The 12,850-nt window shown below is 65.5% G+C and overlaps 1 protein-coding gene across 1 annotated transcript in view; it reads right to left on the bottom strand.

The window, feature by feature from the left end:
- Positions 1-287: 287 nt before the first annotated feature.
- PTPRS (protein tyrosine phosphatase receptor type S) overlaps positions 288-12,850 on the bottom strand; it is a 96,270-nt gene continuing 83,707 nt past the window's right edge. The window contains exons 23-38 of the mRNA XM_025457059.3: positions 12,597-12,754; positions 11,921-11,932; positions 11,548-11,660; positions 9,933-9,980; positions 8,812-8,909; positions 8,609-8,732; positions 7,913-8,088; positions 6,994-7,113; positions 5,610-5,764; positions 5,248-5,533; positions 4,912-5,090; positions 4,129-4,255; positions 3,930-4,055; positions 2,247-2,401; positions 1,963-2,098; positions 288-1,631 (exon numbers count right to left, since the gene is read on the bottom strand). Coding sequence (XP_025312844.1) covers positions 1,563-1,631; positions 1,963-2,098; positions 2,247-2,401; positions 3,930-4,055; positions 4,129-4,255; positions 4,912-5,090; positions 5,248-5,533; positions 5,610-5,764; positions 6,994-7,113; positions 7,913-8,088; positions 8,609-8,732; positions 8,812-8,909; positions 9,933-9,980; positions 11,548-11,660; positions 11,921-11,932; positions 12,597-12,754 — 2,082 coding nt within the window. The 3' untranslated portion in view covers positions 288-1,562. The remainder of the gene's footprint in view (positions 1,632-1,962; positions 2,099-2,246; positions 2,402-3,929; positions 4,056-4,128; positions 4,256-4,911; positions 5,091-5,247; positions 5,534-5,609; positions 5,765-6,993; positions 7,114-7,912; positions 8,089-8,608; positions 8,733-8,811; positions 8,910-9,932; positions 9,981-11,547; positions 11,661-11,920; positions 11,933-12,596; positions 12,755-12,850) is intronic.

Below are 12,850 nucleotides of genomic sequence, written 5' to 3'. Positions count from 1 at the left end.
GCCCTGGCTTCCTTATCTGCAGACTGGGCCACCACCGACGCCCCGCGGGGTCACTCTTATGACCGAGAACGTGAGGCAGCCCCCCTGCAGGATGTGGGCTCCGCGCCCACGACGGCCCCGAGGTGCTGTGCGATCTCGGGCACCCATCACCACGTCTCTGGGCCACCTTCCTTCCCGGACCGCTTACGCGACGGGATGAGAACACACCAGCTCTCCGGGTGCCCTCCTGTCCCAGGGACGGGGCAGGACGGACGGAGGCACGACAAACACTCCACCACCGGCCGGGGTCAGACGATCTTCCTTTAATACAAAGTCGATATATCTACATACGCAGAGGTGGGAAAGCCACCCGGCTGCTTCCGTTTGAATAAACAGTGTTGAAAGCATCGGCAGATCCGCTCTTGTACAAAGAGGAAAAACTCACTTGCTCGGGGGTCTGGGGGTGGGGGATCCCATCCTTCTGCTTCTGCCCCCAAACTGCCCCACGGTCCCGGGGGGGAAAGGGTCCCTGATCCGGGCAGAACATGGCCTCTCTCTCCCAGAAGAAGTGGGACCTCCTGTCTTGTTTGATCCTCCTCCTTGGGGGCGCAGGAGATGGGGGGGAGCGCCGCGGTGGCGGCGGGGCTGGGGACGGGGGTCACTGCCATCGCCTCGGCGGCAGCACCCACTCCATGGGATTTTAAACCTGACGCTGGTGGGCCAGAGCCCCCCACTCGCCGCTGCGCCCCCCCCCCACTGGTCCTTGATATGTTTCAGAATTAAAAAAGAAAAAAAAAAAAGAAAAATGCAAAAAAAAAAAAAAAAGGGAAGAATTCAGGTGCACAAGGGCGTTCTACTTTGTTCAATCGTCCTCCTCGGGGGGCAGATGGGGGGGCTCAGGCGGCCCCGGGGGGCGGGTCGCACGCCTGCGCACCTGCCAGCACAGCCGCCGCACAAGAGCGTTCTCTACGGTGAAAAAATAGACTGTCTGTGAACGGAACAGGAATAAGCAAAGTTCTTTTTAAATTTGTTGACTGGCGAAGTCTTTTTTTTTTTTTTTTTTCCTTTTCTGTTTGTTTCTTCTTAAAAAAAAAATGAAAAAAAATACACTATTTAAAAAAAGAAATGTCACTGGATACAGTTACACAGAGTCTGAAAAGAAAAGCTGAATTTCGCAACCCCGTCCCCCCCCCGGGGCCTGGCGCCCCCAAGGCTGCAGGCGGAGAGGGCTCCCCCCGCCCCGGAGAGGACTGGGGGGCTCAAGCGCATGGCCCCGGCCTCCTCGGGTTACGGGGAGAACCCCTGTTTGCTCGCTGCCCCCCACCCCCCCACCCCAGAATCTCTCGTTTGGAATCGGAAGGAAATGAGGAATGTGCCAAGTATCGGAAGGCGGCGGCCGGTGCCGGGGGGCTGCTGGGCGCCGCGCGGGGGGCTCGGGGCCGCGGCGTCCCTGGAGACCGTGCAGAAACGTGGCCGCTGCCGCCTCCCGCCCTGGCCGCTGGGGGGCCAGGCTTCCAGGGCCCAGCCCGGCAGGGGCAGAGGCATCTGGGGCCGGTGGAGTCTGGCCAGCGGCGACCATGGCTTTAGGTTGCATAGTGGTCAAAGCTTCCGAGGTACTCCAGCGCGGCCTGGTAGCAGAACTGGTACTCGTCCTGCGGGACGGCGGGAGCGGGGCTGTCAGGGCCTCCGCGGCCCGGCGACCCCTGGGGTCCCCATCGCCCTCAGCTCCTGCAGGGGCCACACCCCCACGGGCCGGGCTCTGGCCCCGGCCGCCCTCCCCTCCGCCGGCCTGGAAGCCCCCCTCCCCGCCCACCACCCGTGGCAGGGCCCTGGGACGGGATGGCCTCGAGGACACTTGGGATGCCCAGCACGTGATCGCGGGCAAGTCCCATCCGGGGAGCCAGAGTGGGGGGCTTCTGGATCTCCGGGCGCCTCTCTGCCCACCCCGAGTCCAGGTGGACTGCGCCCATCTCGCGCGCTCACCTCCGTCTGCACCATGGCTGGCCTCTGGGTCCGCAGCATCTTCACCGTCTGGAAGATGTCCACCACGCCCTCGTACCGCATGCGCTCCAGCACGATGCTGAGCGTGATGAAGACGCCCGTCCTGCCCACGCCGGCGCTGTTGGGGCGAGCACAGGCATTCGGGGGTGGGTTCAGGGAACCCCACTTGACAGAGAGAACCCCAACCTGAGAGCCTGCGCGAAGCCTCACTAGGCCTCAGTTTCCCCAGCTGGACACCAGGCACGGGGGCTTGAGAGGCCGCTCACCTGCAGTGGACAGAGATGGGGCCGTCCTGGCCGAACTGTTCCTTGGTCTTGTGCACTTGGCCGATGAAGTCAATGAAGCCCTCCCCCGACTTTGGCACGCCCTGCTCCGGCCAGTCCGTGAACTGGAACTGCCGGACCGTCCGGGACTGGCCATCCTGGAACGGGGAGAGGCCGGCGGGACCACTGAGCTCGGTGCGGTCGGGGCTGGTCGCCTGCTTGGGCCAACCTCCCGCCAACGCCACCCTCAGCCCCGGGCTGCTCCCCGGAGCCCACCTCCTCATCCAGTGACATCACCTTACATGCCCCCGCCCCGTTGGCATCTCCAGAACCATCGGCCGCCGCCTAAGTGACATCCGACACCACCGGCGGGATGGCCGGCCGCCATCCCGCCGTGCACCCAACACCTGCCCTTCCTAGTCCCCGCCTCCCCCTCCTCCCCTTCCTCCTCCCTCCTCCTCCGGCAGCAGCACCAGCCATTCCGCCACCTTCTGCCCTTTGCCCAACAGAGCGCCACTGTCCACTGTTACTGTCACCCGACACCCCGTCCCGTCTCCTCCCCGCTGCCCACTGCGGGTAACTCATAATTCCTGGCCGCCACCACCCACCGTCCCCATCTTGGCAGCGCCACCCAACGCCGTCACCCTCCGTGAGCTCCGACCAGGGGGACCCAATGGCCCCAAGTCCGGGACTCCTCACTAGTGAGCGCTCACCCCGCCAGGTGAGGGCGCTGTCTTCCACTGACCTCTTCACGCACCTGTTCCCAATCGCCTTGTCTCTCCCTCGGCGGTACCCCCAGGGATAACCCCCCCACACACACCCTCCATCCCCCCTCCCTCTCTCTCCCCCCTCCCCACGGAGCGAGTAGCCCTGGTCAACGGGAGCTCGTCTTTGCTACTCAGTCATTTCCCGCGATCGTCTCCCCCGGCCCCGGGCCACACGCCTGCCCTTCTCAGCATCCTCCTCCTCTGCCCGTCCTGGTGTCGCCGCCCCAACCCTGCCTGCCTCCCCCGCCCCCCACACCATCCACGCGTGTCCCCTCCACCACGTGCGACAGCACCGCCCGATTCTCCAGCCCCCCGTCCCATCAATCCAACGGCACCGTCTCTCACCACCCTAGTGCCACGACCACCCATGCTGTTCACCATCCGCTGGCGTCACCGTGACTACCCATTGTCCCACCCCTGCATCCTCCAATGCCCTCTCTTTCACCACTGAGTGATCCTCCCCAACCCGGGGCCACCTGCCACTGTCCATTGGCTGCCAACAAACCCCTCACCCGCCACCACCGCTACCCTCCACCCACACTTCCCGCCCCGGGCTGCCACCAGTGCCCGCTGACCACCACGGCCCAACCCCTGCACCCCCGTCCTGCCTCCCCTGTCCTGCTTTCAGTGCTGCCACACGGTCTGTGGGGAACACGCCGCTCACTCCCTGTTGCACGATCCCCTTGGGCCTCTGTCTCTGGAGCGCGGGGTGCAAGGGGACACAGTGGGACCAGCATGCTCTCTCACCACGTGGTGGTAGGACTGACAGGCCAAGCAGACCACCCTCTTCTTCCTCCACTCATTCCTACCCCCGGACCTTGGCTTCTGCCTCCAACTAGGGAAGCCCCTGCCGTCACGAGGCGCCGCGCAGCAGGGCCCGGCGTTCCCACATCTCCCGGCGATCTCTCCGCACACTCACCCGGGCGTCTGTGACCTTGAACTCCCGCAGGATATACTGAGGCATGTTGTATTCTGCCATCGGATCCACTACGAAGTACTGGTAGCGGGCGGAGCGCTCGGCCGGCCAGTACTGGTGACACTTTTCCTGTGGAGGAGACGGCGGCTGCGGTCAGCCCGGCCTGAGGCCCGCCCCTCCCCGCCCCGGGGCCCAGGCTCACCCGGCCCATCTCGCGCAGCTTGGTCAGCATCACCACGATGGTAGAGTTGTTCTCCCAAAGCATGCGCCAGAAGTCCTCCGTGGTTTCCGCCAGCGGCCCCTGCGTCGCGATGTAGGCCTTCTGCTGCCTGCGGTGGGGGGCGTGTGAGGCCGGGGCCATGGCTGGGCCTCCGCTGCCTCCTCTGGCTCGCGGGCTGGCGCACAGGCCCCTCCGCATCTCCCCGAGCCTCCCCATAACCCCGTCTTGCGCAGGTGGGAGGCCATCGGCCTCGGGAGAAGTTCCAGGACCCCTAGGAAGCTGCAGGACGGCCGCTGACCTCGCCTGCCTCCCCTCCTCGCGGGTGTCTGCACCTGTGAAGCCCTCGGTCACCCCCAGCCTCCGCGCAGGCGGGGCCTTCTGCGCCCAACGCCCTCCCTGGGCCGGGGCTTCTCAACCTCGACACCAACACTGGGGGCTGGACCAGCCCGTGAAGGGCACTGTGGGGTGCTGGGCGGCACCTCGGGCCTCCACCTGCCCGATGCCAGGAACAGCTGCCCTCCCCGGCTCCCGCTGTGACAAATATGTCACCAGATGCTGCCCGGTTTTCCTTGGGTGGTGGAACCGCCCAGACTGAAAAGCTGACGCATAAGGACAGATGGAACCACGATGCAGACGGCAGCCATCACCTAAATGCACAGCCAATTCCCTTCACCTTAGGGGTGACTGCACGAGGCGGGGAGCGCGCCCAGCTCTGTCTCCCACGGGAGGCTGGAGACCCCTCGGGGCAGGGCAAAGGCAAGGCACCTGTAGCCGTCGATGAAGCTGGCGTTGATGTAGTCAGAGCCCTCCACCCCGCGGATGGGCTGCAGACAGACCCGTGTGCTCTCGTAGGGCATGATGTTCACCAGGCGGTTCTTGAACTTGTTACAAGGCAGATTGGCACTGATGAAGCGGGATGTGTGGGCTTTGGAGTTGGCCAGGCGCTGTGGGGACGAGGGGCGTGGGGGTCACCAGCAGGACAGCCTCCCGCCAGGTGCTCTCCCAGCCGGCGCGTGGACGTGGAGCGTGGGCGGGGGCGCAGCACCTTCCCGGCCGTCGCTGGGGGCAGCCCTGACCTCTGGCCCCCCCACCCCGACCAACCTTGAACTCAAGCTCCATGCCGGTGACGTGCTCGCCGGGCTCCACCTGGGCCAGCTTCTGGATGTAGGCGTAGAGGCTGCGGGCGGGCACCTCCGTGTTGCCGCAGCCCACGGCCTCCAGCAGGGCCTCGTGGATGAAGCTGTACTGGTCCTCCGTCTGCACCATGTAGTTGCGCTGGGACCGCATGAGCGTCACGTGGCCGTACACGTCCACCGTCTTCTCCGGCTTGATCCGCTCCAGCATGGCATCGATGACGATGAAGCAGCCGGTGCGGCCCACGCCGGCGCTGTGGGCACAGGCACGCGGGTCAGGGCCCCCCACACAGCGCCCGGGGTGGGCGGGGGGGACGGCCTGGGTGCTACCTGCAGTGCACGACGACGGGGCCTGCGTCCGGCGGGTTGCAGGTCTTCACCCTCCGCAGGAAAGCCAGGAAGGGCGTTGGGTACTCGGGCACCCCGTGGTCCGGCCACGCCGTGAACTGGAACTGGCGGACCTCACGCTTCTCGCTCGAGCCATTCTGGGGGCCACAGGGACGCGGCCTGTCACAGCGGCCCCCCGTGTGCGTAGGGAGGCGGCCAAGTGCACAACCGGGGGCCCCCGCCGGAGACTCACGGGTGTGTCACAGTGTGGCCAACACCATGCCCCGACTTGCTCCCCAAATCTGCCCCCATCGCAGCTGGTGGGGGCTCGGGCCGGAACTCAGGAGTCACCTTAGACTCGCTGCCCCTCCCGATCCCGCCGGCTCTGCCTCCATCTACCCCAAACCCGCCCACTTCTCACCCCCTCCGTGGTGGCCACCTGGGGTCCAGTCCCCTCCGGGCTGGGCCCCCTGTTCCCACCCTCACCCTAACACTCTACACTGCTCCCCCATAGCGGCCACCAGAGGGCCCATAGTGAGCACCTGAGTCAGGTCTGCCACCCACCCTCCAGGGCTCCCACCCGCCTTAGGGTAAAAGTCCAAGTCCTCCCCGAGGCCCTGCCCTCTCGGCCTCCCTCACTCTGCTACAACCTAACATCGGCCTCCCCATTGTGTCTCCATCATGCCAGGCAGGGTCCTACCCCAGGACCTTTGCACGGGCTCAGCCTCTGCCAACAACGCTGTTTTCCCAGATCTCTTGACTCCCTTTCTCACCATCCCTGGGTTCCCTGACACACACTTTATTTTTCTCATTCTGCACGTTAAGATGCATCATTTTACGTATTTACTGTCAACGCTTTTCCGCTAGACTATGCTCCAAAAGGGCAAGACATTTTGTCTGCCCTGGTCCTTGCTGCGTCTTGGTGCCCTAGTCAGGGCCTGACACACAGTGGCTGCTCCGTGTCGACAGAGGACCCGGCTGGAGTCTGGGGAACGCCGCGATGCCGGCAGCACCCGCCCTCCCCAGCACAGCAATGAAAACACGTCCTCCGGACGCCAAACTGCCCCAGCTACGAACTGGCGACACAGAAGACGGAGGTGACAGCAGCCGCCCATTAAATACGTGTCTAAAGATTCGCTCTGCCCAGGCCCGACTGCCCAGGCTGGCAGGGACTCTCCAGTTCTGCCTCCCACCCGTCACGGGCCTGGGCTGGTTTTGTCCTCCTGCTGTGGCCGGACGCGAGCGGTGCCCTCTCTGGGCCTCGCTGCCCCAGGCCGGTCAGCCCGGGTCGACACGCTCCTCTGCCTGACGGGGAGCTCCCGGGCGGGCAGCTGGCCTTCCTCCTCTTCCGCCCTCATCACCAACCTGTCCCCCACCCGGGCCCCACCTTGTGCAAAGAGAACGTCCGGACACAGAACGTGGCCAGCTCGATGGTGTCCAGCAGCGTGACCTGGATGAAGCCATAGCTTTCCATGCCCCTGTTGGGCCAGTACTGATCGCACTTGATCTGCAGGAGGCGAGAGAATGGAGGTGAGCAGGGGCTGGGGCCAGGGGGCGCAGGGGCTGCTGGGGCAGGGGCAGGGATGGGGGCTGGGGCAGGGGCCAGGATCGGGGGGGGGGGGCATGGGGGCTACTGGGGCTGGGGCAGGGGCCGGGGTTGGGGTTTGGGGATGTGGGGGCTGCTGGGGCAGGAAAAGGGGTTGGGGGGTGTGGGGGCTGCTGGGGCAGGAAAAGGGGTTGGGGGGTGTGGGGGCTGCTGGGGCAGGGGCTGGGGTTGGGGTAGGGGCAGGGGGGTGCAGGGGCTGCTGGAGCCAGGGCTGGGGTGGGCTGGGGAGGTGTGGGGGCTGCTAGGGCAGGGCTAGAGGCCAGGGCGGGCTGGTGGACATGGGGGCTGCTGGGCAGGGGCAGGGGGGTGTGGGGGCTACTGGGGCAGGGGCAGGGGGGATCAGGGGCTGCTGGGGCAGGGGCAGGGACAGGGGCTGGGGGGCGGAGGGCACAGGGGCTGCAGGGGCAGGGCCAGGGGCCAGGGTGGGCTGGTGGACATGGGGGCTGCTGGGACAGGGGCAGGGGCAGGGACAGGGGGGTGTGGGGCTGCTGGGGCAGGGGCCGGGGCGGGGGGGTGCAGGGGCTGCTGGGGCCGGGGCAGGGGCCGGGGCAGGGGCAGGGGCTGGGGGTGCGGGGGCTACTGGGGTCAGGGCAAGGGGGTGTGGGGGCTGCAGGGGCAGGGGCTGCTAGGGCTAGGGCAGGGGCAGGGCCAGGGGCAGGGGCTGGGGGGCACAGGGGCTGCAAGCAGGGTCGGGGCCCACCCGTGATTTCTCCTCCAGCCGCGTCATCATGACGATGGTAGCCGACCGCTGCTCCCACACCATTCTCCAGAAGTCGCCGAAGGTCTCCGGCAGCGGCCCCTGCGTGGCGATGTAGGCATTCTGCCGCCGGTAGCCGTCCACGTAGTTGGCGTTGATGTAATCGCTGCCCACGATGCCTACGGCCAGGGAAGAAGCCAGAGATCGGGGCTGGGTCGGTGCTGCTGTCTGCCACACCAGTTCTATCTGGCCCACCGCCTCCTGGAAGCCCTCCTGGACTGCCCCAAGCTGCCCCCCGAGAGGAACCACGGGGCCTGAATTCTGCGGTCTCTCCACCTCAGCACCACTGTCCCCAGGGGCCAGACGTCCCATGCATTGCAGGCGTCTCTGGCCTCCAAACTCTAGGTGCCACTAGTTCCCTCGCCCCCAGAATGTGAGCACATAAATGTCCCCAGACATTGCCGAACGTTCTCTGGGCACTGAGAGCCACTGACGTCGAGGGATAGATGGAACCACGTTACGGAAGCAGCCGTCAGTTAACTACACGTCCCGAAATTCCCAGTGGCTCCTGGCTGGAGCTGGGCCAGGCCTGTGGCCAGCACCGGGCCTCAGCGTCTCCCCATCTGTGTCCCAGCTCGTCCGCACGGGGTCTGTGCACGCTCTCTGGCACCGGGAGGCAGGGAGGGCCCGAGCCGCTACCTTCGATGGGCTGGAGGATGACGCGGGAGTGGTCATAGGCGATGACGTTGGCGTAGCGGTTCTTGGGCTTGTTCACCTCCAGGTTGGAATGCTCCCACGTGAACTGCTGGCCCGGATCGATGGACTGCAGGGGCAGGTGAGGTGGAGGCTTCAGGGGGACGCCGGGGGGCTGCGGCGGGGCGGGAGGCGGGCGGGGGGCTCACCTCGTACTCCTGGGAGAGCTTGAGGCTGTCATTGGCCTTGAGGCGTTCCGTGTGCTCGGCCATGTCTGCGATGGGGATCGGGGGGTGGCTCAGCATGCCTGGTGGGGGGGAGAGCAGACCCCGCGGTGCGGGCCGGTCACTCGGCAGCCAGCCTGGGGGCCGGCGGGCGGGGGGCGCTCTGCGGTGTGAGTCTGTGATGGACGAGCTGTGGTTAGAGCGCGTGGCGGGGAGGGGAGGGGTCTGGATGGCCCCCCCACGCTGGAGCCCGGAGCCCAGGCCTGCGGGGGGGAGGTCCTGTCTGCAGGTGGGCTGTTGGAGGAGCGGCTCCCAGCTGAGTCTGACACCCCCGGCTTGTGATGTCGGCCCATCCCGGTGCCCCCAACCCAGCTGGGGGATGCAGGGGGCCCCGGGAGGGGTGGCCCTGAAGTCTCCAAGCTTCTGGTGCTTCGTGGCAAGAAGCAGGTGAGTGACACACAAAGCAGCAGACACAGCTGGCTGCGTTCCCCAGGGCGGGGGGCCCACACCCCTGTCTGCCCGTCTGGGTTCAGAGTGGGGAGCTGAGGAACCGGGCAGGCTATGTGCCCGGGGGGGTGTCCCCATTTCTCCATGTGAGCCCCTGACCTCTGAGGGCTCTGCACCTGCTGCGAGGACAGTGACCCCCTCGGGGCAGGGGAGCTGCTGGGGGCAATGGGGGGGGCCTGGCTCTTTCTCCCCAAGACCTTGCTCCTGTCCTGGGGCCCAATGGGCTGAGCCCAGCGCTGGCACAGAGGCAAACCCTGCAGGCTGCAGGCTGGCGGGCACCTGCCGTCCCCGGCCCCCCTGGGCACTCCCCAGAAGCGCCCTTATCTGAGGAGTGAAGCTGGGGTCCGCCCGCTTGCCCTGTGGATCCCCCTGCCTCTCACACAGGACCACCCTGTCCCCCCACCCTCCCCACACCCACGTAGTCACAACCAGCGACCTAAGGACCCAACAGACCAGACCCCAGCTCCCTTGAGAAGCCAGCGCAGGACGGGTGGACAGAGACCGGGGGCGGGATGGAGAACCAAGATGAGAACAAACGGGGGGACGTGGGGGTGGGGGGCGCGCAAGGAAGCCAAGAACAGAGAGACACAGGAACTAACTTTCAAAGTGAAACCCCGGCTCTCTGAGGGGGCTGCTGAGGCCTGAATCTGCAGAAACAGCAAACAATAAATAAATGAAAACACACGGGGGGGGGGGGGGGGGACACACCCGCCTCCCCCACCCCTCGCGGGATGCACGCACAACGGCCGGCCGACAGACGCAGAGGGGCAGAGAGACTCGCACAAGGGAATGCACGCTGCCCGGGTGCCCCCCGGTGCCCCGTCCCCCCCCCCCCCGAGAACCTACGGGAGCCGCTGGGGATCCCTCTGGAGCAGCTGGGATTCCGGGAAGGTTCCAAAGCTCTAGGCCTTCTGTCCATGTGTCTCCCCTCCCTGCACCCCAGCCAACCAGGCCTCAGGTCCCCCGCTGGGGTGGGGGGGGGTCAGCAGAGGAGATTTCAAATGAGGTGCAGTGCGGTGAGGGCGGAACTTGAGGGCAGGGGGACCCGTGGGCCCGTGCCATGAGCTTTACGGGGTCAACTACTAGGAGTTACGACTATTAGTTAAACGCACGTGAGTTAAAAATCCTCACTTGAGTGAGAAAAGAAGCGACGTGACCTAGTCCAGGGACAGAAAAGCGAAGGGAGTACATTCGAGGTGCCGCGTGGGGCCGCTCGTGATCCCTTCGGGAGGACTGCAGCCACCAGTTAAATAGGAGCGACCAAGACCCTCATGTGCATAAAAACAGAACCGGTGCGAGTCAGTCCGGCCGCAGAAGAGAGAAAAGGCATATAGTAAGGATAGTGTGTGAGGCCATGCGCGAGCCCTGGACGGGGACTGCAGCCATCAGTTAACACACAAATGTTTAAAGCCCTCCGTGGGGCTGGAAACAGTTACTACAGAGACAGGAAGCAGACAGGAAGTTCAGAGACAGGAAGCAGAGGCTGGGGGTGGGGGTGGAGGGACAGGTGTAACCGCTCCACGCGACCGCCTAAGGAGAACAGCGGCCATCAGTTAAATGGAAAGCTCCTCCCTTTGGTTAGAAGCAGCTGGCACAGGCCCAGTAAGAGGGGAGAATGGTGAGGGCGTGTGGGGGTCACCGTGCGTGACGGCAATCAAGGACAAGACCCTGGCTCATCGGGGCTCTCCCCAGGCGTGGCAGGGACCCTGGGCGGAGCCCCCGCGCATCTCCGGGGAGCACGGGTCACCGTGGACGAGAGACGTGCAGGGCAGGGGGGAGGCACAGTCTTTGCACCTCACTGGGGGCGGGAGGGATGGGACATCCCGTGGGGGGTGTGGTAAAAGGCTAAGGAAAACCCCAAACGCCCTCCACGGAGCGGAGCGGGAACCAGAAGCACTGCGCTTTCTGGCCGAAGGAATACGGCTCCTTTGGCTCATCTCGGTTTTGTTTGTTTTTAGGTGTCCTTCCTGCTCCCAGAGACGCCCCCGACTGCCACTTGTGTGAGCGCAGCTTTCCAGAAGCCTCGCTTGGGTGCAACCAGAACCCATCCTCGGCAACTGCCAAGCCCGGGTCCACCGAGGGCTCTGGGAACCAGGCGTCTAAACCGCAGCCAACGGCTCTGCCAGGGGCCGCCGAGGCCCGCCGAGGGGGCCGCGTCCTCTTCTCTCGCGCTACCTGCCCCCGGTGGCGTTGATCCCGGGATCAGGGACATACCTGGCGTCTGGAAGTTAATGCGCCTCATTTCCACGGGGTCCTTGGGGTGGTGGGGGGCGAGGTCAGCGTTGTTCAGGAGGCATTTGGTACGGGGCTCTGAGTCCTTGCGTTTACTGTGTGGGACCAAGCGGGGGGGGGGGGGGGGCGCGGTGAGCACCTGCATATGCCCGAGACGCACGTGTGCACGCGAGAACAGCCGTCAGGGCCCACGGACGCGCGACCCAGCCGGGGGTGGGGGAAGGGACTGTGAACTGGCGCAACTGGTGTTCCCGGGACCACACATGGTGTCCCCTCAGCCCCTGGGTGCACCCCTGGCCTGCTCCCCCTCCCCGGCCCCTCGCCTGAAGCCTCCCAGGATGAGGCCAGTCCTTACCTGTCAGGTTTGCTGCTCCCAGAAGCAGACACAGGTTAGAAGGAGGGAAAAGGAGACAGATGAGGGCGGGCGCACTGGCCACGCCGCACCTGTCCTGTGACGGTGGTGGGTAGGGCTTTTTTCTTTTTTTTTTTTTAATTTTCTTTTTTGGTTTTTACTGAAATTCGATTTGCCAACATACAGTGCTCATCCCATCACGTGCTCCCTCAGCGCCCGTCACCCAGCTACCCCAGCCCCGCAACGGGTACAGAAGGGGAGGTGGGGGGTGGGGCTTTCTTAACGACTGGGAGCCTTGGGCTCTATTGGGAAACGGGCCTAATCCCTCCCACCTGGGTCCCCATCTCAAGGAGGTGAGCTCCGGCCTCCCCTTCCCGAGCAGAGACGCGTCCCGTGTGGCCGCGATGGTTCCTACCCTCGCCACGCTCAGAGGGAGCCTCCGCCCCAAACCATCCTGCTGAGGGGCGCGTGAAGACTGACAGGAGTCTGAACCCCGGCCCTGCCCCTCCCCAGGCAGCGTGACTCTGGCCCAGTGGTTCGACCTCTCTGAGCCTCTACTGCAGTGGTCCTCCCACGGAACCAGCCCTCCCCCAGAACCTTCTGGAACCTCCCGCCTTCTCCAGGAGGCCCTCCCTCCTGCCAAGGGGGGTGTGGGGGGGTGCCGGGTTGGGGGGCTCACTTCTTGTAGAGCAAGATGGCAATGACGATGCAGATGATGAAGACCACCGCCAGCACGGGCCCGATCACCCAGATGAGCCCCTCCTCGCCGTCCACGATGGGCTGGGGGTCTGGGTTGTCCAGCTGGAAGGGGTCCGAGAACGGGCTGGCCGCAAACGTCTGCGGGAACGGGGCAGGAGGGGCCTCGGTCAGCGCCCGTCCTACGCACACTGGCTGGACGGGGCCTCTCTGAACGCAAACCTACGTCCCTCGCCT

This window comes from Canis lupus, chromosome 20 (assembly GCF_003254725.2).
Source record: "Canis lupus dingo isolate Sandy chromosome 20, ASM325472v2, whole genome shotgun sequence".
NCBI classification, from domain to species: Eukaryota; Metazoa; Chordata; class Mammalia; order Carnivora; family Canidae; genus Canis; species Canis lupus.
Note: the sequence above shows the minus strand (reverse complement) of the source record. Positions and strands in the feature narration are given on the sequence as shown.